The sequence below is a fragment of the Periplaneta americana genome, chromosome 16 (genome assembly GCF_040183065.1).
Source record: "Periplaneta americana isolate PAMFEO1 chromosome 16, P.americana_PAMFEO1_priV1, whole genome shotgun sequence".
In the NCBI taxonomy this organism is placed as follows: domain Eukaryota; kingdom Metazoa; phylum Arthropoda; class Insecta; order Blattodea; family Blattidae; genus Periplaneta; species Periplaneta americana.
Genome location: NC_091132.1, coordinates 18,593,580 through 18,619,526, shown reverse-complemented (window position 1 = coordinate 18,619,526; position 25,947 = coordinate 18,593,580). Strand labels below are relative to the sequence as shown.

At 34.3% G+C, this 25,947-nt stretch overlaps 2 protein-coding genes across 4 annotated transcripts in view; one reads left to right on the top strand and one right to left on the bottom strand.

The window, feature by feature from the left end:
• The window catches only part of Tsc1 (tuberous sclerosis 1 protein hamartin), an 83,720-nt gene that overhangs the window by 52,516 nt on the left and 5,257 nt on the right, over window positions 1-25,947 (bottom strand). For 2 of the 3 annotated variants that reach the window (XM_069849272.1, XM_069849273.1), the window contains exons 2-8: window positions 21,822-22,031; window positions 17,295-17,412; window positions 13,787-13,922; window positions 10,678-10,790; window positions 6,189-6,375; window positions 1,186-1,259; window positions 507-655 (exon numbers count right to left, since the gene is read on the bottom strand). In XM_069849272.1, the coding sequence (XP_069705373.1) occupies window positions 507-655; window positions 1,186-1,259; window positions 6,189-6,375; window positions 10,678-10,790; window positions 13,787-13,922; window positions 17,295-17,412; window positions 21,822-21,915 (871 nt within the window). In that variant the 5' untranslated portion in view covers window positions 21,916-22,031. Of the gene's footprint in view, window positions 1-506; window positions 656-1,185; window positions 1,260-1,391; window positions 1,415-6,188; window positions 6,376-10,677; window positions 10,791-13,786; window positions 13,923-17,294; window positions 17,413-21,821; window positions 22,032-25,947 lie in introns of those variants that run through there. The other variant, XM_069849274.1, reaches the window with a different exon arrangement.
• The window catches only part of LOC138716320 (synaptonemal complex protein 1-like), a 67,569-nt gene continuing 43,032 nt past the window's right edge, over window positions 1,411-25,947 (top strand). The window contains exon 1 of the mRNA XM_069849275.1: window positions 1,411-1,815. The gene's annotated coding sequence lies outside the window, so the exon portion shown is untranslated. The remainder of the gene's footprint in view (window positions 1,816-25,947) is intronic.

Sequence of the window (25,947 nt, the reverse complement as noted above, 5' to 3'; positions counted from 1 at the left end):
GACGCAACCAACCTCCTCATAAACCTATTATGTCTGTCGATTTGGAGCAATTCTCCATGATGGCAGAAACCCAAGACGTGAGGAAGCATTTTTTGCTCGTCGCATCTTCTGCAACAGGTTGAGTCAAGAGTTCTACCAGGGAGAGTACGTACAGGTATTGTATTACAGTTCATCTTAATGGCTTGCGTCCACTGACTGCTCGAAAGTCCCTTTTTTGTTGAGATCCACGAATTACCTTTCTTCCAGTGAGAATAGAAAACAACTCCTAAACCTTTACTTTTCAATTTGCTCCATTGATGAAAAGAATCTTCACGCAATGCAGACATAAACTGTAGCCCATGTTTCTAAAAAAAACATTTTGTAGTGCTGCTAATGAACAATTATTACATACATGAACTATGAAATAATGCCCATAAGCAAAATAATTTAACATCTAAAAAAATCTTCAAGACAACACAGACTGTACTTTCCCACCAGAAAACTGTCATCTTGTAATAATGACTTACCTATATTGCTCTGCTCTAAACTATAGCGTGGCCATAATGGTTGTGAATGGCCTGTATGACTAATTTCTTCCCGAGGTCTTTCCAAACTGTCTAGTGTGGAAAATTTTGCACATTCCAAAAGCACATCATGGTGTTCCATCTTCTTCCACCTGCATTACAAAACATAATAGTTCAGAAACAAGAATACTGTACCATACTGAACAGCACATCATTACACTAATGGCTACCAGCATAAACTCCATTAGATGAATGGTCAGAGCACTGGCTTTCCATGCTGGTAAACTTGGGTTCGAATCCCGATGGGTCCAAGTGGACTTTATAGTAGATCCTGGGAAATAGGGAGAATTAACAATCCTATTTTCATCACAAACTCAAATATTGACAGTTTCTAATCAACAATTTGCACAAATTTTTCAAGACTACAAATAAATGTATTATTATAACATAAATTCCAACCTTTCACTTGCATGTTGCAGAAAAAATTACCTCTGAATACTGTATGTGAATAAAAAATTTCAAAGAGTCTAGAAGAAAAGACATTACAGAGAAATAAACGTATCATATCCATTTTGGTACCAATCACGTAGAAAATGAACATTTCTGTTAGAACATCGAAAAAGGTTTCTCGCAGCACCATAACACATTCTTCCACTTCGTATAAAGAGAAAATAATAATTACCTAGAAGTAGCCGTCTCAGCATCTTTGGAGGCAGTGACCAGAAGTGGGTGCATTTTTACTGTATCTAACATTGGCTGAAAGCAAAAACCATAGATTCAAATACAACATTTTAACAGTATTTGAAGAAATATCTCCAATTAAATAAAAGTTTTAAGTTTAGTGGTAAGAGTTAACATGTAATTTCATTAAATTCAACATAAATACACCTTTCAGCACACACTTCAAACATGCCATACTTGAAATACAATAATGAAAATCCAATTAATGTCAATACAAGTAAAAACATATTTTCATTATCAAGATTATCGGCAACATATTGACTGCTGAGTCAAAGATCAAGGTTATGAACAGTAAATAGTGCAGTTAAAAATATCAACACAAGGTCAGACAAAACAAAATATATACAGCGAAAGAGAGAGAGAGCTGTGGTCCGTAATTTTTGCAAGGAACAATATAACTTAATCCTTATTCCTTGTCCAAAACTCAGCTGCATATATTCTTTTCAACATCTGGGTCTGAGGTTTACTTTTCCGAAAAAGTGACATTGAATTTTGAGTGATGTGGCAGGACTGTGTAATGAAGTTAGCTGGAAATGTTTCTTGAGACTCGTAACATTAGTGCAGAAACTAGGTAAGTTGGTTTAGGGAAATCTTGTGTACATGAAATAAAATCTTAAGTTCGAGGGTTTTAAATAAGGCACTCATATACGAACTATTTACTGCAATCACGTATTATTTCTTATTGAAATTTAAAACATACTTACTGTTCTTAATATTTGTTGTCAAAAGCTACTGAACGTATTTTTTATTTAATCTCAAACACATGAAAATTCTCTTATCTTCTGATAAAGACGGTAATGTGATTTAATTAAACTGATTGAAATCCAAGGGATAAGGAACAACATTGTGCTGTCCCTTGCGTGAAATACGGATCTGCGAATGTGTGTATTTATTTATTTATTTATTTATTTATTATTGCATATATTATGACAGTTTGTATTGTTCTTTGGTGATTTCCGGTTTTCCATCCTCCATCTATTATTTACATATTTATTTACTTAATCAGTATATGATTTATTAACTTAATCAGTATATGATTTATTAACTTATTCATGATTTATTAACTTATTTATTTTTAATTGCTTAATAATTGATTTATTTACTTATATGTGTATCTATTTACTTATTTTTATGTACTAGTTCATTTATTCATTCATTCACTCATCTATTCACTCGTTTGCTTATCATAGTGTTAGAGAATAGTGTTAAAGAAAGATTATGTCAAATGTATGAATTTCATTTTTAAATGTCGTTCAAAATGCAAAACCACTCTCATTCTATAATGATGATCTTCATATACAGCAAAAGCGCAGAACTAATGTGTGGAGACTCAACATTTGTAGCCTATAGGATAATCAATATAATATAATACAGTAGAATCCCTCTTAACCAGCCCAAAAGGGACCAGGCTAGTTCCAGATACGAGATTTTGCCGAATAATTGAATAAATACCGCTATATAAAAAAAAGTTCGTATTTCATGATGCCAAATATTGAAACTGCAGCTCTATGAAGCTTATTTCTCTATCACTTGCTCGTAACTGAATAAACATAAAAACTGTGTGAATTTTTCCTTATTAAAACACATCACACAACACAAATAATACACAATTCTAGGTTAGAATATTCACTGAAAATTAAAGTTCATGCGAACTTCCTAATGTGGCAACACTGATAGTCCGAACATAACTAAATAAACATAAAAACTGTGTGGGTTTTCCTTATTAAAACATAACACAAATAATACACTAATGTTAGGTTCGAATATTCACTGAAAATGGAAGTTCGTGTGAACTTCCTAATATGGCAACACTGATAGTCCGAACATAACTAAATAAACATAAAAACTGTGTGGATTTTCTTTATTAAAACACATCACACAACACAAATAATACACTAATTTTAGGTAGAATATTCACTCAAAACGAAAGTTCGTGCGAACTTCCTAATGTGGCATAAATGATGGCTCAGACTGTGCAATGTGACAGATTTAAACTTTTTTTTTTTGGCCTGGCCAAAAGTGCTGTTGTTTTGGTACTGTCGGTTATTGGGTACCAGTTACGTGGGATTTTACTGTAATATACTCAACTCTGAAAAATACTTATCCATAAATTCATTTCCAAGAAAATGCATTAGGGAGAAAATTATCATCTAAGGAAAGCATAGTATGAGCAAAGGTTGAGATATTTTTGTCATTGGAAATTATATTCAATTAAATAAATCTTTCGCAATAAAAACATAATATGAACATAAAAATTCTATCTCTCAAATTCAAGTAAGACAATCAAATAATAGTCGTAATTTTAAACTAGCAATAGGCTACAAAAGGTTATATGGAGATTCTGCCTTCATCCACGAAATAAGTGACATCCCTTTTGGTACTTTATACTTAACCACATGTGTATCACACCTCTAAGACAAATTAATGTAATATTAACTCACATGCACTTCAAAGATGAAGAATATTTAGTGTTATTTCAGTGATATATAAGCTGGTGATTTGTCAATCAGTTGATGAGTGTGATCATGCCAAATGTATGATGCGTGTTAGAATAATAATTATTTATTTAAAAAGGTAAAGGTAAAGGTATCCCCGTAACATGCCATGAAGGCACTTGGGGGGCATGGAAGTAGAGCCCCATGCTTTCCATGACCTCGGCACTAGAATGAGGTGGTGTGGTCGGCACCATGATCTGGCTGCATTTTACCCCCGGGAAAGACCCGGTACTCAATTTTATAGGAGGCTGAGTGAACCTCGGGGCCGTTCTGAAAGTTTGGAAACGAGAAAAAAATCCTGTCACCACCTGGGATCGAACCCCGGACCTTCCAGTCCATAGCCAGCTGCTCTACCAACTGAGCTACCCAGCCGCCAATAATTATTTATTTACAATCCTTATATCAAGACTCAGGCATTGGCAACATTGACATTACCAACAAAACCGTAAAATACAGAACTGTATTGGCAGCAAGAAACAGTGTTCACACACGAAAATGGATATTGTGCAAACAAAAGGAAACTGGATTTTCTTTACTGATATACCATGTAATTGGCATCCTAATATTTTAGAATCACTGAAAAATATTAAGGGGACCAGATATTATGAAGCGACTTGAATTTTCTAAAAAACATTGTTTGCTAATTATGTGCAATGAGACTTTAAATTTAATATTCCAAAATATTAGCTTTCAATTCTTCCGGTAAGTGTCCTTTTTTAATAGTTTTGTAACTGTATGTAAGTAACACTTCGGTTACGTCCCTTTTTCTTGCCCTATTTTTCTACTTTCGGCATTTTTCAAACTTTCAGTACACTCAGAGCAAAAACCATTCCAGACAGAAACTTTTTTTTTTCATATTGCCATAGTGATGCCCTTTGCATTAAATGTAAAATTATAAGAATTTGAAAAAAAAAAATCTGGCAGAAAAAAAATATTAGTTAAAAAAATAACTTCAAATTTTGGACATTCTGAAAAAAAAATCAAGAGGAAGCACCAACTTAAATGTTTTAATTGACAGAGAAAGCATTGAACCACAACCTGTAAAAGTTTCAGCTCTGTATCTCCAATTGTTTAGAAGTTGAGCATACCGAAACATTAAAAATTTAACATTGTCAAGATAGGAGGTATCCGGTCCCTTTAAGAGGGAAATATTTCTTGGAAACAACTAAAAAAAAAAAAAACAATGTAAATTCGAACATCTTAAGAAGATACTAGTCATGTATAGCATTTCCAACAAGTGCTACAAAATGGATTAGTACTATAGGCCTACTATTAATACGATAAGAAAAATCTAATTTTGCTTGCTTTTCTACTGAGAGTTGTGCTGCCATATATTGCTGGTAAGCAGCTTCTTTGCAAGGTATTGCATGACTTAAAAATATAAGTTTAGTGAGTAGTTAGTGTGGTTTAAAAAGAGAATGTCAGTGGCTATGGCTATTTGCACCCTTATCTAAAACTCTTTTAAAAACAAAAACACAAACAATTCCATAACCTGAAAGAGAACATGAACTAAAAAACCGTTCTCACATTAAAAGAGGTACACATATGCATTACGAACAAGTGATTAGTAAAAAGAATATATAAAAATAAACAATTCTTAAAACACAGATGGCCAGTTTGTCCAAGTAATGTTTAATTTTGCTTAACAAATGTTAACTTAACAGTCTGTTTATTTTTTAACGCTTTGTTAATGTATTTTCCATTTGTTCAACATAATTTTGTTTAAGATAACCAACACTTAACTATAACGTCTGTTAGCACTATTTTAACTACTCAACAGCAGTTGGTAATGATTCTACACATGTAAGACAATTTTTGATTGCCTAAAATTAATCTTTAAATTCTATATTATAGAGTCATGAAACTTACATAAAATGACAACACTCTATAAACAAACAGTTGACAAATGAAAGTTTTAGATGACGTGCTGAATAATAATTACAAAGTAAGGTTATATTTCCTCATTGGTATTATGGATACGAAATACGAAAGAAATAAAATGACACTGATGTATTTAAACAGTCCAAAGTATTTTTTTAAATGTTATATTACCAGTCATATGCTAAACATTCCCTACAGAGAGACACAAAATATTAATTTCGCAACTTCTGTTCGAACAGCTGTGGAGACATCGACCATATTTAACTAACTGTTAAACGAGTTAACTGCCCGAAATCCTACATTTAAAATTAACAAACTGTTAACAATCTGTTAAACCAAACTGGTGTTGAAAACATACAATTTTATTAATTAACAAACTGTTTAGAGTTTAACAGTAGTTAAATTTTCTAACAATACTTGGAAAAATCGGCCAAGAGTGTTTAAAAAGAAAGAATAAAGTAATAAAACAAATTATCTGGCGATTTCTAAGCAATAAAATTCTATAAAACATTCGGATCTGAAAGTCCGAAATGTCAAGTTTCATTTAGTGAGTAGATCAATACTTTACCTTAATTGTGTGACTGAATATGCCAAGATTCTCCCACTGTCCATATTCATTACGTAAATATGAGAGGAAATTGCAGGGATACATCCCGTACAAGCGTTGAAATAAAGCATACAACCCTACTTGCAAGTGTAGCAGATGTTCCTCTGGCAACTTATTGGGGTTGTTGGTGTTCCATGCAGCAAGACGACTGAAAATGTAATTACACCAGGTTATTAACTACTTAATAATCTGCACTCGGGCAATTTCAAGTCAATTAAGCTCACTAACAACTTTGCATTTTACTTTCTCATTATAAAAATTAGGTTAAAAGAAAAAGTATAGTGATGTTCCACTTATCACAAGGTCACAGTTGGTGTTCTTCTCAGAGTTCTCCTATTTTCCTATGTTAGGCATCAACATTATTCTGGCTCACAGTTCAGGTTTATTCCATGTTCTTTTGTTACCTCCAATATAGGCGGGTGATTTGCAGAATTTGTACCGGTATAACAAATGACGTCCATCAATTCTTACCCTTCCCATTATTGCATTTATAACGATAGAGTTATAAATTCCTAACAGTGAGTAGTTTCAATACTAATGTAGTAAACGTCACAAGAATTATTTCCTTCATGTGAAATATTTCACGAGAATAAAATAAAATTCTCATAGTGACAGCTAAAATGCCATGTCCATACTACTTAAGTTTTTAAAATGGAGCATGATTATGTCCAGATAAAGGTTTGTTTAATAATGTAATTGAGAAAAAAATTAAAGAAACATTTGATATTATCAAAACTTCTTCATTTATGACTGAGTTTATATTTCCCTAAAGATGATTACATAATTACTCTAGTCCAGTAAGTCAGTCAGGTCTGTTACACCATTCTGTTCCTATGGATACACAGTTGAAAAAGAAATCCCACAGATGTCAGCACAAGCCAAGATGTTGCACAAAGATCCATTTTGATTGTACTGCTATGTTCACCCATTTTGATTTGGCGAGTTTTTGTGTCATATTCTTGCTTTTTGTTTTAGTCTAAGCGTGCATTTTTACTCTGTCAGATCTGTTTGTGTTGTGTTTTCCATAAATAAAAACATATAAAGTCAAGATCAAGAGTTCATAATAGTACACGTGTCCAGTAGTTAAGTTGCTATTTTGAAGATTTTTAAGCAAAAAAATTTTAGGTTCGCACATGCTTGTTTGCTTTGTCAAGTCTGTTATCTGTCAGATCTGTTACTCTGTCATGTCTGTTACATCATTCAAAACAGTGCTGTAAAGCAAGGTGAGTGTACAGTGGCTGATTACTATGGCAGAGACATTGCACTATATTAATACATGCAGAATATGCACTAAATAGTACTTTAATTTTGACGTTCTCAATCGTCCATTTGTTATACAAATTTTGCAAATGACCCAGCTGCATCAACATGATTCTACCATTTCTGTCATCAGCATTTCTACAATAACTAGTTGATGGCATATGTATGGGATCGCTCCAAAAAGCACGTGAGACTACCTACATGGAATCCTGGATACATGGCGGACCTTAGAGTACTGAATCAGTATGGGTTAGAATGTGCTGAGCTGGGGACTGGTACAATAGGTCAGTGTTGGGTTGTAATTACCCTACCTCCCCCTCCTAATATAGTGGTTCCAGAATTAAAAAAAAAAGATTCCAAGACTTAGATTCCAACACTTTCATTAGAACATTAGTTTTCGGTATTCATGATACCAAAAGAATTGTTTGCAGTATGGAGGATTGCCAACTTTTTTTGAAGAAAATACAGGAGACTAAGAAGTAGACAAAATTTCACATAGAAAATTAGCAAATTATTGCAATCAGTTACTAAAAAACCACTTTATTTTACACTTCGACAGCTAGGCTTAAATTAAGAGTATTTTGAGATAGATTTTGTTTCGCTTAATAATTGAAGTTCACTGCGGCTTGCAGCTTTGATTTTAATAGATGTGTCGTGCCCCTGTTTCGAACATCTGTCCAATTTTATTGTTCGAGATAAAACACCCTCTTTGTATGAGCATTAATTACTTGATATGCTTAGAACAACCTAAGCAGTTTTTCCAAATTTATAAAACTGATATTGTTTGATTTTAAGCAGGTGAGCATTAAAACCCATTTCTGACAACCATTACCTTCTACGAAGACTACATATGTTAAAGCATCTCTTGAACAACAAAATTCATCATATAAACAATCATCATGACGGCAAAATCAAATGTTTAGAAAAATAATTTTTACCTTATGCAAAAAAAAAAAAAAAAAAAAAAAAAAAAAACCGGAGAAAAATATTCGAAGAGAGGAAAAATACAGGAGCTGAAAATTTAAAAAATCTGGGGAGAATACGGAAGATCCTGGGAAATACGGGGTGGGGGGGGGGGGTTGGCAACCCTAGCAGTATGTCATCCGTGCATTTTTTTTTAAGCGCTTCATGCCTTTGCTGCAGCAAAATGAGGGTCGAAAGAAAACGTAAGTAGGTCAAATGACTGCAAAATGGTGGGCAATTAATATTAGCTTCTATTTCTGCCGTGATAAATTTAACCCTAAAAGACCCGAACATGTTAAATAGTTCGACTTCCATGATAATGACATGGAATTATTATTACTAGACGATTTTAACAATAATAAACGTTGCAAAGCAAAAGACCAAAACACGCATTCCGCCATGATGGATCGTGCAGCAAACTCGTAAAGCGAAGTTTTGATTTGCTGCACGCTTGCTACAGCGACGGTGAAGCAAATGTAATAAAAGAACGGTCTTGCTGCAGCGCTTTACGTCTTGCTTTAAAAAAAAACGCACGGCATCTATCTCTCTACCTGCCAATCTGTGTACAGTGATTTCTCCTGAGTTAGTTAATAGCTTTTGTTCATATTGAACCACTTACAATGCACATGAACTCTACATTTATCATAGTAAAATTACAAATTTAAACTTTTAATTCCTATGTATTAAGAATAAAATTATAGATTTAAATTTTTTAACTCATATGTCTTAAGAGAAAAAAAAATAGATTTAAAATTTTCAACTATGTATATTGAGAATAGTCATAGCTCTAAACTTTTAACCCATGTGTATTGAGAGAAATTATAAATTTGAACTTATGAATGTAAAATTTTATCCCATATGCATTAAGAGAAAAATTATAAATTTAAATTTTTTTAACCCACGGTATTAAGAGAAAAATTATAGATTTAAACTTTTTAACCCATATGTATTAAATATAAAATTATAAATTTAAACTTTTTAACCCATATGTAGGCTATTAAGAGTTACTAGGTTTCTTCAAACAGCAGTTTCCAGCAGTTTGCAACTGTCATCATCATGCGCACACTGATTTTTCCTGCTCGTAAATTCCAAGTGAGCCTGCTCATAACAGTTGGAAACTGCTGTACAAACAAACCTATTGTTAAGTGTTCGCGTAGGCTTCTGAGGCTGGTGTACATGGTGTGTGGATAAGCTTCAGGGCTTCTACCGCGTTGTCTTGGTGTTATTGGCTGACGTTTCGACCGCTGTGTTGTGGCCATCTTCAGAGCAGTTGTTGGATAAGGAAATAGTCTGCCAGTACTTATATATATAGTAGTCTCGATGGGGGGAGTACTTGCTGTGATAGCCTTCCACATCAAACAACATCCCAACAACATCAACAAGGACGAGGGGTTACAACTCAGCAACTCATGGGGAAGCCTATTCCAAGATCATACTTAGGAACGAGAAGCCAGGTCTCCACATGTACGCGGCACCCTCCCTTCATCTGGAAAACGGGCACGGTATCAAGGTCACTCTTTCGGACCTTATGAGGGGCAGTATTTAATATGAATACTCCCCTTCATACAGACCTCAACCAGATTGGACCACGTAGGACCAATCAGATGCCAGTAGGAGAACCTACGACCTATCACAGCAAGTACTCCCCCCCATCGAGACTACTATGTATATATATATATATATATATATAAGTACTGGCAGACTATTTCCTTATCCAACAACTGCTCTGAAGATGGCCACAACACAGCGGTCGAAATGTCAGCCAATAACACCAAGACAACGCGGTAGAAGCCCTGAAGCTTATCCACACACCAAACCTATTGTTGTTGTTGCCAATGCTCATGAAACTTGGATTTCCCAGTAATAATTTGTAAACTGAGATGGTATGACAGCACCAATCTTCTTAACCACAGGACACTTCAGCAGATGTTCTTTATTCATGGTGGAATTCGCATCCTTACAGAGAGTACAATGTGGGGAGGGATGTATATTAATTCTATTCTATGTAGATGTGAAGCCAAACAGTAGTGGTTGCAGTTAACTGCTAGAAAGCACCACTGATTTTCTCCTACATACGTCAGGAATAATAAATTTATCCTCCAACAGTATCTTTCATGATTTCTTTGTGCTATTTTCAATATGCTATGCATATATTAAATTTATTAACCCATAAGTATTAAAAGTAAAATTACAAACTTAAGCTTTTTAAAAGCGCACAATAAAATACCTGAATACTTCGAAGATGTCTTGAAGATAGTTGCCAATTAAAGCAGGAATCATAGGAAGCAGAACAATTAAAATGAGAAGTGCGCTCATAAGAGGTAGAATATCAGTCTCCACCTGCAAACAGAGTGTAAACAGAGTCATCCAAATGGAAACACACTCATTACTTATCATTAGAGTGTAGATGTTAGGCAAAATGCCTTTTTTAAACTGAGTGTATGTACTGTATTCCAACCACGAGAAAGTCTTCGGGGAATGAGACGAAGCGGGATAATGCTGTGAATGAATGTTGATGTCATAAGATGGCATAAGGTCACACACATGGGTACTCTTATCTCTATTGGCTAGCTCTCGCAGCACAAACCATAACATTGATCACACATATTGATACTACCCTAGTTACAAAATTAGATCACGGTTAATCTCCTGGTCTTTTAATCTCTCCATACAAGAAATAACATATGGAGGAGAGCGCATGATTTTTAAACTGATGTTATAACGGTAATATCGTCTATCTACTTCGTTCCAATAGATGACGCAATAGTAAGCACATTCCTTTCACGGTTGATCTCCTGACTGGAGAACAGTATGAAAGACCTATTAGAGATAAACACGTTTCCACACATTTGGGGACAATGGGCCCAATTTTTATTTTGCCATTTTTGCCTATTTTAGCTCCCGTTGCCTATTTTAAGGTTAAATACTTTTTTTAGCCTTTTACGTCATTATTGTACATTTTCTATATTTTTAATGGATTTAAAATAAATCGCACATAAATTATATCAAAAAACAAAAAAGAACGGTTGTACAAATTAAAAATATATATTCACCTCATACAAATATTTGCTGAGAATCTTATTCTCCAGCAATACGTATGTTTCCAAGAAGTTGTAAACCTTTCTCCCCTACCGATTATATCTTTTATGTCACTTAACAAAGATGTTTGAACAGTATAACCCTCAGTGCTCAGGTCACTTCGGGGTTTACCAGCGAAAGAAAGGGGATGAGGGAAGTATTAAAACCAAGTCTCCAGGTTCCGTTAGGCTGGGTTTACACATTCCGTTTTTGTGGGACCGATTTTGCAGAATGAGAACACAATGGTTTAAATGGGACAGTACACACATTGCCAGTGAAACGGAGCTTGCAGGAAGCTACTACAGCTTGTTGCAGTTTTGCAAGATACCACATGGCGGAATGCACGACTACAACACAAGCATTCGAGTGGTGGCGTTCACACAGTACAGTTTTGCAGGATCCCGCTTGGGGGTTATATAAACTGTTGTCGCTTGCACGCACAAGTCACGCGTACTTTGAAGTCTCTAATCCCTTCTCACACTCCTCTTTTTGAGACAATACACAGTCGATTTTTCCCGATCTCTGAAAGAAAGCAGAGACAGTCCTTCTGAAATAAGTTTTTTTAAGTTTGCTCCAATCACTTCAGTAGAAGTAGAAAGATCTTGTTCCACCATGAAAAACGTTCTCTCTGACAGGCGGCTCACTATGACAGTTGACAACTTAAAAATGCATCTTGTTGTGACAAGTAACCAAGGAAAGTGAATACCGTATGGGATAGTTTATTGAAGTATTTGTCTATTTTATTGTCTTTCCATGAATAATAAATTCCTATTTCACTGCCTATTTTTACTATTTTTAGTGCCTATATGCCTGCCTATTTTAACCAAAATAAGTGCCTAAACATCCAGGCTCCACTTATCACTATGATTGAAAAGTTTCCAAACTATTCCCATAAATACAAAATGCTAGTTCTTACACCTATTCAGAACTATTTTGTCTTTTTCAAAATAGTCGGTTACCTTGGATCGTTACATCCTGACCGATTACAGCAAACATACCACATTTTCTTTTTATTTCTTTTAATGTCTTTAGAACTTTGTCCGAATTATTTTTAATTGTTTCTATGGTATCAAATCGCTTTTCTTTCAGAATAATTTAAGTTTGAGAACAGATAAAAGTCTAGAGAAGAGAATGTGACATCTGGGGGAGCACGGGAATATTGAATTTCACAGTGAGGATTCAGTATCCTGGCACATTGTCATAGTGCAGAATTCACGACTTCCTTACAATGTCAGCCATTTCATTCTCACTTTTTCCCTTAATCACTAGAAAACACTTTTCTAATAGTGATGATTTATTTCTTGATCCCTTACAGCATATATTTTATGATTGACAATGTCTGACAAACTGAAAAAAAAAAAAAAAAAAAAAAAAAAACAATGTGGTGGTGATAATGGTGGTGTGATGATATAATGATAAGGAATAGGGGAAGGAACAATAAGGTTGATTGCTGTGTGTAAGATTCTTTTATAGAGTTTAAAATATACATTACGAGAACGACAAGTCATGAAATTCTGCAATGTTGATTAATGCAATGTTAAAAACTTTAATTTACTAGCATGGATAAAATAAGAGAAGTAATCTCAGAGGTGAAAAGTTTGTACAGTGAAAGATAAAGTGATGTAAACACACATGCACGTGATTCTGAATTGGTAGTGATTTTTTTTTTGTCATGTGAACATATCTATTGGTATTCTATGGTTTACATCATTCTTTTGCTGGACAGAGTATAACTTATTATGCAAGTCTAGTCTTTCAGGTAAGGCTCCCTGTAAAGCAGATTTGAATAATTTCAAGGGAAAAATTGTTCCAGGGCCGGGTATCGATCCCAGGACCTCTAGTTGAACGTACCAGCGCTCCCAAGTGAGCTACCCGGGATGTATACGTCACTGTGTACGTTAACAGAAAACCACAATTCCAAGTCACAAAGAGTTTGTGTGCACTCGATGTAGGTCTCTGGCGCTTCGTCAGCCCATGCGAGTTGTGTGGATATAAAGGGAAAATTTGAGACTGTGTCGGGTGGAGTTCCCGGTAGCTCACTTGGCAGAGCGCTGGTACGTTCAACCAGAGGTCCCGGGATCGATACCCGGCCCCGGAACAATTTTTTCCTTGAAATTATTCAGAGTATAACTTAGTTTGTCACATCACACAATCTGATAGTATCTCCATCCACTTTCTCAATTCCACGTCCATTTGTATATTTCGGTATTAATAGCCTATAGTAAAGCATTCTGTAGTACAGATGTATGAAGATGTACCTTCAGCAATTTAAGTAATTCCTTCAGAAGGGTATGTTGAGCGATTTTGAATATCCATGCTGGATGTCTTCTGACAATGTGTCCCAATAATGTCAGAGCCTGAAGTTTTGAGGGACCTCTCAATGATTCAGACAATCTGTAAAATAAACGAATTTCCATTTTATTAGAGACAAATATTTTAAAGAAACATCCCTGGTGTAATAAAATATTTTCGTATCAATACATAATAGGAATATACTGCCAAAACAAAAAGTTTAAGAGCCAGCCTGTTTCACTCTTACTCCTAACAGAATTCTGCACCAACACTGAACATTCACCAGCTGCAGAACTTCACAGGCAGCCTGATACCAAGCCATTACTTGAGACAACACATAATGTAGTGGCTGACTTTTTTTAATTACTCTACAATCAAAGTGTTGAAATCTACTTTTCAAATCCTAAAACTTTGAATGTGTTCATTAAAATATCGCATTTCTCAATAGCAATCGCCCATGTAAGTCCCTATGGAAAGAAATTTATCGCTTCCTATTCAAAATCAAATCTGCTGAATTTGTACTCCAATGATATGCTATTATTTCGGACACAGTGCAGGATGGCATTTAAAACCTACAGAAAAACAGCTTTGAATTTTCAATATTATTTTTAAATAATACTTACTGGAAATGTACGAAAATATATATATATATATATATATATATATATATATATATATACATACAGTGAAACCTCTCATTTATGGACATCGAAGGGATGTAACAATCTGTCCACATCTGGGAGGTGTCCTTTATTGGGAGAGAGGCTCCCCAATCTCACAGTAAATTTGTAATATGCATTTTGTATCCCTTCACGCTTTAAATGAAATGTATTACTGTAGTTTAATTCTAAATATAGTATATTACAGTAAATTCTTTGCAACTTTGAGCTACAGTAAATAAGACCAAAAAAGGAAGATACATTACTTTGCCATGCAATTTTATTCTAGGTTTACACTTAAGCAGTACTATAATTTACAATTTTCAACTTAACTTTTACATTCAGGTGCCACATCTCTCGAAACAGAACAACTGATTGAAGTGAAGAGAATAATCCTACTAACCTTATCATGTGCTGAATACAATTTCACGATCGCTTAAATGTTGGACCCATAAGACAGGTTAAATTTTATGACTGTTTATCCACCCGCTTCCAGCTAAGAAGGGGTAGCCGGCTGGGCTAGTGGTAGCCTACGAGACCCTTATTGTCTTCTTTCATGTTAAGGAATTTCTGTACAGTTCTCAAAATTAATTTTCCATTTTTGTAACACATTAGGTCTAGTAATCCAGTTCTGTCCGCAGTGAGAAGGTAAAGCAAGCTTTAGGTCTGTGAAACAGCTGTCCGTGTCCATGTCTGAGAGCGTCCGTAAACGAGAGTTAAATTTATCATTATTTCTATATTATTTCAGTTGGGACATAAAAATCTGTCCATATATGAGGAGTGTCCGTATCTTGGGGTTGTCCGTAAGGAGAGGTTTTACTGTATATAAAAATAAAAATCTCCTGGCTTAGTTGCCTCATTAGTGATGCCTTACTTGTGTCACTTGTGAGAGGTTCCAACCAGACTTTGGATTGCTGACTAAACATACATACAATGAAAAACAATCATACCATCTGAAAATGAGCATTTACTTTCAGTCACTTTAAACTAGACTAAATAAATGGAATAGCTTATTCGGAAAATACCCTCCAAATAATGCACTATTCCGAGTTTGTACAACACATTTCTCGCGTAATCATGGAATTAATTTTAACAGGACTTTATTCCATGTTCATACAACTGGGCCTAAGTGTTGTTGCGTTTCCTGGAGCAGGAGGAGGAGATATTATTTACCCGAACATTCTTCACGTGAAAAATTAAAAATGAACATCAATAAAAACTAAATGCAGCCAAAGTGCGAAAGAAAGTACCAGACTTTTTGTAGAATGGCACATAACTAATTTATTGTTAATTAAAAAAAAAAAACACTATTGTAAAGTAATACTAAACTATAGCACTGTCTAAGTAAAACAGATTATCCATCATTTTAGGTTAACCATCAACCCCTTCCCATCCATTATAAATTATACTTGAAGTTCAACTATATATAAATATGTAATCTATACTAATAATAAATCTGTAGCCAACATTTTTCTGGTAATTTTCGATTTTCCAAAAATAATTGGTGTTAACATGTATAATTAACCATCCTGAAACCGAAAATCGCTTTTTTTAAATTTTTGTTTATATGTCTGTCTGTCTGGATGTTTGTTACCTTTTCACGCAATAATGGCTGAACCGATTTATATGAAAATTGGAATATAAATTAAGTTCGTTGTAACTTAGATTTTAGGCTATATGGCATTCAAAATACTTTATTTAAAAGGGGTGTTATAAGGGGGCCTGAATTAAACAAATCGAAATATCTCGCTTATTATTGATTTTCATGAAAAATGTTACATAACAAAAGTTTCTTTAAAAATAATTTCCGATAAGTTTTATTCTATACAACATTTTGATAGGACTGATATTTAATGAGATAAATGAGTTTTAAAATTACAATAACAATGCCATCTAAGGCACTGTACTGAAATAAAAACAAATGACTTCGTCTATAAGGGGCCTTGGACAACAACAATCGAAAGCTATTAAACATAGCCTACAGACAATGTTTCTGTGTTTGTATGAAGTAATATCGGAAGCTAATTAATTGCTTAATTTTATTTCACCATTGGAAAGTGTAGTTTCTCTAGATGGACATAATTCTACAATGTTATTACAGTAACTTCTGAAACATAAGCAAATAATATAAAGTATACACATTAAAACTAAATGATATGTCAATGTTCATGAAACTATGGTTGCATGTAATAACAATTAAGAAACATGTTAAAGGAATTGTCATTGCACCAAATGATTGCTCTCTGGACCAAAATGACCGCATTTTAATTATTTAAATACAATTTAAATTAAGTAACATATTAAACGATTTATCCTTCTATCAAACATGAATATTTCCTGGATCAAACGTCCTATTTTAATTATGTAATTACTTTATATTTATTTCTAACAGGTGCAGCGGAGCGCACGGGTACAGCTAGTATACAATAGGGTACGGCTAGTATACAATATTTATTGAAAAAAGGGTCACATTTTTAATTTTATGGCCATGTATTTTTTAACTCTTTACATTATGTCCAGACTGCCCAGCCACTATTAACTTGGCGTCCTTGAGTGAAAAATACTGGAGAACGAGAGAATTAATGATTTCATTGCCAGAAATTCAACATTAGCAAACAACAACAACATTATGTCCACGCACATTTCTACAAGAATCTGAAGATGAACAGTGATTGGTTTAATACTTGCTTGAACATGAATTCAAGTAACATAGCCTTGTTCATGTTGGTTTTATTTAGTAATTTCTGGACATTTCCCACAAATGAACACTCAAGTTATGTTACTTAAAGTTTACTGTCTTTGAAAGCTAACTCACCGGTCAAACAGATGTCTATCATGAGGTTCACGAACACCCACTAATATTTCAACTGACCTCGCTGAGCTGGTTGACAGATAGTAATCACAGAGGCCGTTCACAAGCCAAGATTCTTTGGCTGCAATGAAATAATTACATGTTACTTTCCAAGAATGAGCTGTGATAAATCTCCTCATATAGAAATGAGTAAGCTGTGAAGTGCAATTGTTATTTCAGACATCTGAAAACTAATCCTAACAAGAGACCTAATAATTATCACTAAGTACGCTGACAGCATGCCTTTCAGGGTGGACATACAACTCTGACCTGAAAAATTGAAATTCAATATTATTTTCTCAGGAATGATTATTTCTAAAACCTTGAAATCTAATATGCTCAATATACACTATTTCTGTCATTGTATATTATTTTCAGTTTTAGTGAAACTATTACCAGTGGCGTAGCGTCAATGTAAGCTAAAAAGCTTAGCTTCCCCAGTTAATAATAATTTCATAATAAACCCGCAGTTTATGAAGAAAATTATTTATTAATTTTAATAGAATTTATATTTACGCATTAAATATTGTGATGCGGCAGCTCAGGATGATTTGTGATGCAGCAGTAAACAAGAAGCCTGCACACACCGGCTTCCAAGCAGATCGGTTTCTTCTGTGTAATCCACCCCGCAGATTTTCCATCCCTTTCTAAGCTACTCTAGTCGCAAGGCTCGCAAAGAAGCTAGCTTTAACATTTAAAATAAGTAGTTTCCGAGTTATCCCTTTTCGTCAGTTGTGTTCAGTTGAAGTGTTAGTGTGCATTGTGGCTGATATAATAAATAATGAGCGAAATAAGTTCCCGACACTAATTTACTTGAATTTTTTTAGGACAATTGTATTATCAAAACTGACTTACGAACAAAAGTGTGATTTAAAAAACAAATGACCGACTCCCTTGCTGTGAATGAAGGACACAACCAAAAGACAGACGCATACTTACGTAATGATACTAATATTGTTATTTCTCTAAGTATGACAGGGAGTGAGCTAATGTTATACGTATACGTGTCTATTTGTTAAGAGATGTGTAAACCGTGAAATCATATTTTACTACGTATCATTTGAGGTCATGCCTTATTGGCGTTACTTACGATGTTCCAACCAATCTTCGACTGCTGACTTGAAATTGACTACTATTTATTTTAAGACTGTATTTTTGTAATACGTTTTCTCATATTGCATGAAAGACAACTTGAGTTAGCTTCCCCTACTCAAAATTTCATGCTACGCCACTGACTATTACAATTATGGGTAATTATAAATACAAAATGGCACTGGTAACTTGTGTTTATTAAAATGATTTCCCCGATAACTTTTTCAGATACTGTCACAGTGAAATTTTGCACGCAACTGTATTTCATACTTGCTGAGAAACCTAGGAAAAATTTACTGGTTTAGCAATAAATTATAGTTTTTTCATATTCTTTACTTAATACAATTTAAAAAAACTTAACTTCAAAACAGAAATTAAAATAAAATAATATATTTTTACTTTAGATATTTCAAAGATTATATGTGATGTAGTTCATATGATATTCAGGAATAAACTGGAAAAAAAAATCACTCACAAATATTGATATTTGTGGAAATTATCAGGGAAACGGTATTTCAATGCTCAAAACACAGCTGCCATTTTGTTTTGCTTATTACGAGTAATGGTAATACAGTAGTTTTATAAACCTTAAAATAGTACACAACTGCACAATAGCATATATTGAGCATATAACAGAGCTATTCATTGCCAAGGAAAAAAATACTAAATTTCACAAATTTTTCAGTATTCAATGCTGTATATCCCCCCTTAAATTAAACTATTATTCAATAATAAAATACGAAATTCAGGGAATGGATGGAACAGGGGCGTAAGTCAGTTATGCCCTTTTTCTGTAGATCGACCATTATCACTTTTTACAGCAAAATTTATAAGATAGCAAAGTGAGAACTCTGAATCACGTACAGATGGCATTGTAAGGCTTATTTTGTATGCGTCCTTCTTCCAAATATCTCCCAAAATACACATCCCAACTGCTCAATTTCCTAATTACACCCCTCTTTCATCCATCTTCTCAATTATATTCAGCATTCTGGTTAATTAGAGATCTAGACTTATATAGTAGTAATAATCTCAATATGACTTTCAGATCCTAGACTTGTTCATCTCAATGTAATGGTATCATCAACAGAAAGGGAGGGGGAGAATTTAGTGGAGCTAGTGACCTTCCATATTTTAATCCACACCCACCCTTCTGCCAATCACCTACTCAATACAAATCCACGCTGGTAATCCATATTCGAATCCCAATAGGTCCAAGTGGAATTTGTGGTGTATAAAGATACTGTTCAATAGTAGGTGCCCGCGAAATACTCCGTTTCCCTTTCCCTTCCACTATTGCTCCATTAATCATTACCTCCCATGCTCCATCAAGGTTAAAACTCTTGTAACGAAGAGTCTACAATAAAATTGAGGACCGTTTTTGCAAAACTTGCTAACTGAAAAAACTAAATTTTACAGGAGAGACAAAACACTATAGTAAGCAAGTTTTGCTGTAACTCTCACTTATAGCAGAAAGCAAGTTTTGAAAAAACGATCACACTTTGACACACTACAGTGAAGAGAAATAACCCAATTTTACTAAGACGTCTTGAACATCATGTAGAGGCCTGCCTTATGTTAACGAATCCATCAAACTCTCAATTTTGCAAATTTTGCAGTTAGCAAGTTTTGCAAAAACGGTCCTCAATTACAACACATCCTTCTTAGAGGTGAACACCTGGATGGATGATGTTAAGTACACGTCATTGAAAAAAAATATATTTAAGGGAGGAAATGACTGAAATTTTTTTTTTGGAGAAAAAATCTATTTTCGTTTTTTCGCAAAAAAAAAAAAAAAATCAGTGCCCTTTCATTTATATGTTAGCCAAATTTGATCAACATAGTCGTCCTCAAAATTCATGCTTTAGTAACAAGTCACAATTACAAACAGGTTTTCGCGACGGAAATTCGACATTTTAAAGTCATTTTAAATTTTACGCATTTACTCACATTCAAATATTATAGATTCCAACAAATTCAATGCTAAGAAGTTGAAATTTTTACCGTTTGTTGTGAAAAGTATTGTTAACAAAATTACACAGCCTTCTTTTTTTTATATAAAGTAAACATTCTCAAAATTAAAACATAAAATATACTATTTGGACAATTAAGCTGCGGTTTGTTTACGGCGATCATCGCTGGGTGCACATCGTTGGTGATTGTCGCCTGGAGTTGCTAGCAGTTAAAATGAATGCACACGGTTTGTTTACAGCAATGATCACCAACGTAGATAGTTGGGAGCGACGTAGATCACTGGAGGTTGCTTCTGAAGCAAATTCAGGTCGCACATCGCAGCAAACATGTTCAATAATCGATATTTAGAGAAGGCCATGTAGATATACTGAATCGAGTTATGGCAGCAAAACAAATGAAAATTGACAGCAATGTATGCTGATAAAGAAACCACTTCCTGACGATCATCGCTAGCGTTTATAATTGCCAGCGATGTGCATCTGGCAATGATCACCGTAAACAAACCGTAGCTTAAAAAAATTTAAATGTTTATACTGGCTGCATTAAATTTTTTTCAGGTCACTCATACATTCAAAACTCAAATTACAGTTCTGCTATTAAATTATATACATATCAAAGACGCTGTACAAATTTTTTCAGGCCTGTAACATAATTTGTGGGAGCATATCAATTTTAAAAATGTCAAAATTAAAAAAAAAATAACTCAAATGCTATTGAACTCTCATTAATTAAACCAAGGGGGTATTAACAGTAATAACATGAGGTTGTATATAAAAAATTAAGTTTCTAATTAAGAAAATGTAGATAATACATAAATTTCATCATTTCGTCCCTTGCAATGATGGGTCTTGGTGCACCTCTCCAGAAATTCCATTTCACTCAAAGATATAAACCAAGGAATTAAAAACAAACAAGCTTCATGCAATTATACCAGATTTGGAAAAACAATAATTTGTCCTTGAGTGAAGAAAAGTTTCACTGACATCCTCAAGATATTAAAAAAGGAGCCGGCCAAAGAAGAGATGGAGAAGAATTCTAGAAGAGGAGATTTACAGAAAGGAAACACTGAAAGAAGTAAAGGCAATCGGAAAGGAAAAGAAAACAATAAGACACTTCACAAACATCCTACGCTCAGATAAGAATAAAAGGAATTAATTATGTTTTGCCTAGAGCCACGTAATTCAGGGACAAGATTTCTTTGAATGACTTAAATCTATGATACGAGACCTCTGGCTTTTTTCCCCTTCCGAAGGGAGTTGTATTATAGAGTCCTTCATCCATCTAAAATACACCACTCTTGGTCTGGTTTGCACCAGTAGATTAATGGTGAGTTTGGTCAATATATATGACAAGTCTCAGAGTGAATTTCATTGTACATGTAACACGCGCCTATCTCACTTAGATTATAAATATAGGACTACTTACTAGTAAGGAAGATTTCACGAAATGTTTTTTTGCTTTCTTCTACAATTTCAGGTTGATTTGATTCCAGCCGATTCAACAGCTCAGACACTTCCATGGTTCACATTCCATTCATTAAGACAAAAGATTAATTGTTTTTGAGAGGAAGGTTCTGCGCATTTTAATGATGTCTTTTGTATGATGGAGTCATTGTTACATTAGTAGTAGTAGTACCTGGAAGAATAAAAACCAAACATTTAAAATTCAGCACAGCACACAATAAATATAAAATATATCAATATCAGAATATCGACTTAAAAAAAAAAACATATTCACAATGAAGATATCAATTTTCATTTTGATTAAAATATGAGCGTCAAAAAAACGCGCAAAAACTCAAAAACTTCATGGTCATGTCTGCAAAATGTTCTTTACTCCATCTCTGTGGAGTAATGTTTAGAATGCCTGACAGTGAAATGTGTGCGCCCGGGTTCAAGTCCAGGTTGGGATAAGTTATCTGGCTGACGTTTTTTTTTTTTTTTCGGGATTTTTCTTCAACCCATTGATAGCAAATGCTGGGTAACTTTCGGTGCTGGACCCTTGACATTTTGTTGGCATTATCACCATCTTATTCAGATGCTAGATAACCTTAACAGTTGATGAAGCATCGCAAAATGACAAATTAAAAAAACATGTTCTTTACTCGAAAATGCGTTTTCTGATAACACATCTGTCATTAGGCCTATCAGTCTTCAGAAATTTCTCCTGATCTAAGAAGAATTTATTTTTTCCATATTTAGTATCTACAGGTCAATTTATCTTAATACGCTGCACGTGAAATGGTAATAATTTTTACTAAAACATTAAACTTCATTTAAACAAACAAAAAGCAAACCATCTTCCAACAATTTCCTACAAGGTAAGTCGAAGAATGAAAAAAATACCCCATATTTCATTAAACATTTTTGAGACAAATTATCTGCAGAGTCGCTACTCTTTGATGTATGACGTATTAGAGGAAAATAGACAAGGTAAGAGTAAGTCGACTTATTCGAAATTTAACAATGAATGCCAAGCCAAGGTAGGGTTGTTTTAGAACGGTAAACAAAGTTTTCTGGCCTCAATTTCTAGGCTTAGTTTTTTTGCCATCTCCAAATCTCTCCTATGTAACTAGTTTTGCCCAGTATGTTTTGTATAATGTAAAATAATTTATATGCATTTATATTGTACATACTTAAAAAAAATTATTTGAAGATGCAGTTAAGAATAGATCCCTTTTTTTCGTCCATTCCATGAACTAATTGTAGCCATAGTAACTCATCAGATAATTGATTAATCGATTAATAGGAAATCAAGTGCAGTACATTAAAATTGTAAAACTTTTAGATTATCGAACAAACATGAATTATTTATTTTAATAAAGCTTTTTTTAATATTTTAGACCCCAGTCCTACATTTTTTAATGTATTTCAGGACGCTAATTTGTCACGAATTTTCCTAAGATGTCATAATCAGGCAGCAGATACTCGGTCCCAATATTGAAAGTCAGGTGTACGTCAGTTGCAGGGATGTCATTAAACTCATTGCTATGTCCCCTCTGTATGTCAAGGGAAATGACGTCTTGTTGCTGTGTAGGGATCAAAATCAGCTGTCTGGTCATGATTTATCATCATTTAGATTTTTCTAGATTCATAGTATTGTTTTTAAGTGACGTGAACCGTAAATTCAGCAATACAGTGAAACTATGCACCTGTCAATAGATGATCACACCCACATGCAATTCTAAGTAAAGATATGCCACATTGTAAAGCTACGCACCTGTCAATAGGTGATCACATCCTCATGTAGTTCTATATAAAGATATGCCGCATTGTAAAGCCATGCACCTGTCAATAGGTGATCACATCCACATGTAGTTCTATATAAAGATATGCCGCATTGTAAAGCTACGCACCTGTCAATTGGTGATCACATCCACATGTAGTTCTATATAAAGATATGCCGCATTGTAAAGCTACGCACTTGTCAATAGGTGATCACATCCACATGTAGTTCTACATAAAGATATGCCGCATTGTAAAGCTACGCACCTGTCAATTGGTGATCACATCCACATGTAGTTCTATATAAAGATATGCCACATTGTAAAGCTACGCACCTGTCAATAGGTGATCACATCCACATGTAGTTTTATATAAAGATGTGCCGCATTGTAAAGCTACATACCTGTCAATTGGTGATCACATCCACATGTAGTTCTATATAAAGATGTGCCGCATTGTAAAGCTACGCACCTGTCAATTGGTGATCACATCCACATGTAGTTCTATATAAAGATATGCCACATTGTAAAGCTACGCACCTGTCAATAGATGATCACATCCACATGTAGTTTTATATAAAGATGTGCTGCATTGTAAAGCTACATACCTGTCAATTGGTGATCACATCCACATGCAGTTCTATATAAAGATGTGCCGCATTGTAAAGCTACGCACCTGTCAATTGTGATCACATCCACATGTAGTTTTATATAAAGATATGCCACAATGTAAAGCTACGCACCTGTCAATAGGTGATCACATCCACATGTAGTTTTATATAAAGATATGCCACATTGTAAAGCTACGCACCTGTCAATAGGTGATCACATCCACATGTAGTTTTATATAAAGATATGCCGCATTGTAAAGCTACGCACCTGTCAATTGGTGATCACATCCACATGTAGTTCTATATAAAGATATGCCACATTGTAAAGCTACGCACCTGTCAATAGGTGATCACATCAACATGTAGTTTTATATAAAGATGTGCTGCATTGTAAAGCTACATACCTGTCAATTGGTGATCACATCCATATGCAGTTCTATATAAAGATGTGCCGCATTGTAAAGCTACGCACCTGTCAATTGGTGATCACATCCACATGTAGTTCTATATAAAGATATGCCACATTGTAAAGCTACGCACCTGTCAATTGGTGATCACATCCACATGTAGTTCTATATAAAGATATGCCACATTGTAAAGCTACGCACCTGTCAATAGGTGATCACATCCACATGTAGTTTTATATAAAGATGTGCTGCATTGTAAAGCTACATACCTGTCAATTGGTGATCACATCCACATGCAGTTCTATATAAAGATGTGCTGCATTGTAAAGCTACGCACCTGTCAATTGTGATCACATCCACATGCAGTTCTACATAAAGATATGCCGCATTGTAAAGCTACGCACCTGTCAATTGGTGATCACATCCACATGTAGTTCTATATAAAGATATGCCACATTGTAAAGCTACGCACCTGTCAATAGGTGATCACCAGACATCGGATTCTAGGGCAAATGCCTATTTTGTTTCTTTAGGAGAAAAGTAAAAATAATTATTAATATTTGTGTTTCATGGAAATTGAAAGGTATTCAAAGAGTTTTATAGTGCCCTAAAATGCCCTAAAACGGTTATTAGAGCCTAATTTGTTAATATTCGCCTAAAAATGCCTAACTCACTGTAAAGTTTCGCATTTTACTCTTACTTTTTATAATTTATACATGCATTCACTGCGAAATTTAAGGCATATAAAAAGTGGAAAGTTTGCTTCACACCGGCCATGAAACCATTGATAAAGGAAACAAAATGTTTTGAATCTCACGACACTCACAATAGATTTCACCGAATTTAACATGTTTGGAGGCATAAATGCCGACAAAGAACCAACCTTAGTTTTGAAGCAGGCAACAATCACAACATGTGCTGCTACCGATTCAGAGATATACTATACTATAAAAATGACTGTTTTCGGTCTGAAACCGATTAGCTGTACTGCCCTTCAGAGTGTCATAAAATCACAATTTTTGGAGAAAGAGTGTTTTTGAAATATTTATGAAAAGTCGTAAAACTGCGAATTAGTAGGGTAAATCGTTAGAAAATGTTTAAAAGAATGGCCCTCCTAGTGTTAACACTACCAGGAAATTCAACAATAAGTGGAACTTTGTATTTTTGTCCAATTGAATCTCAATAACAACGGTTCATTTGAATGCTCATTAACAGTTGCTCTTTCCCTCACCTTATTTGTGTTGAGAAGTTTTGAGCGGTAGGACGTTTTCCTGTGAAGTTTAACGCGATAATGCCGAAAAATATAAGTG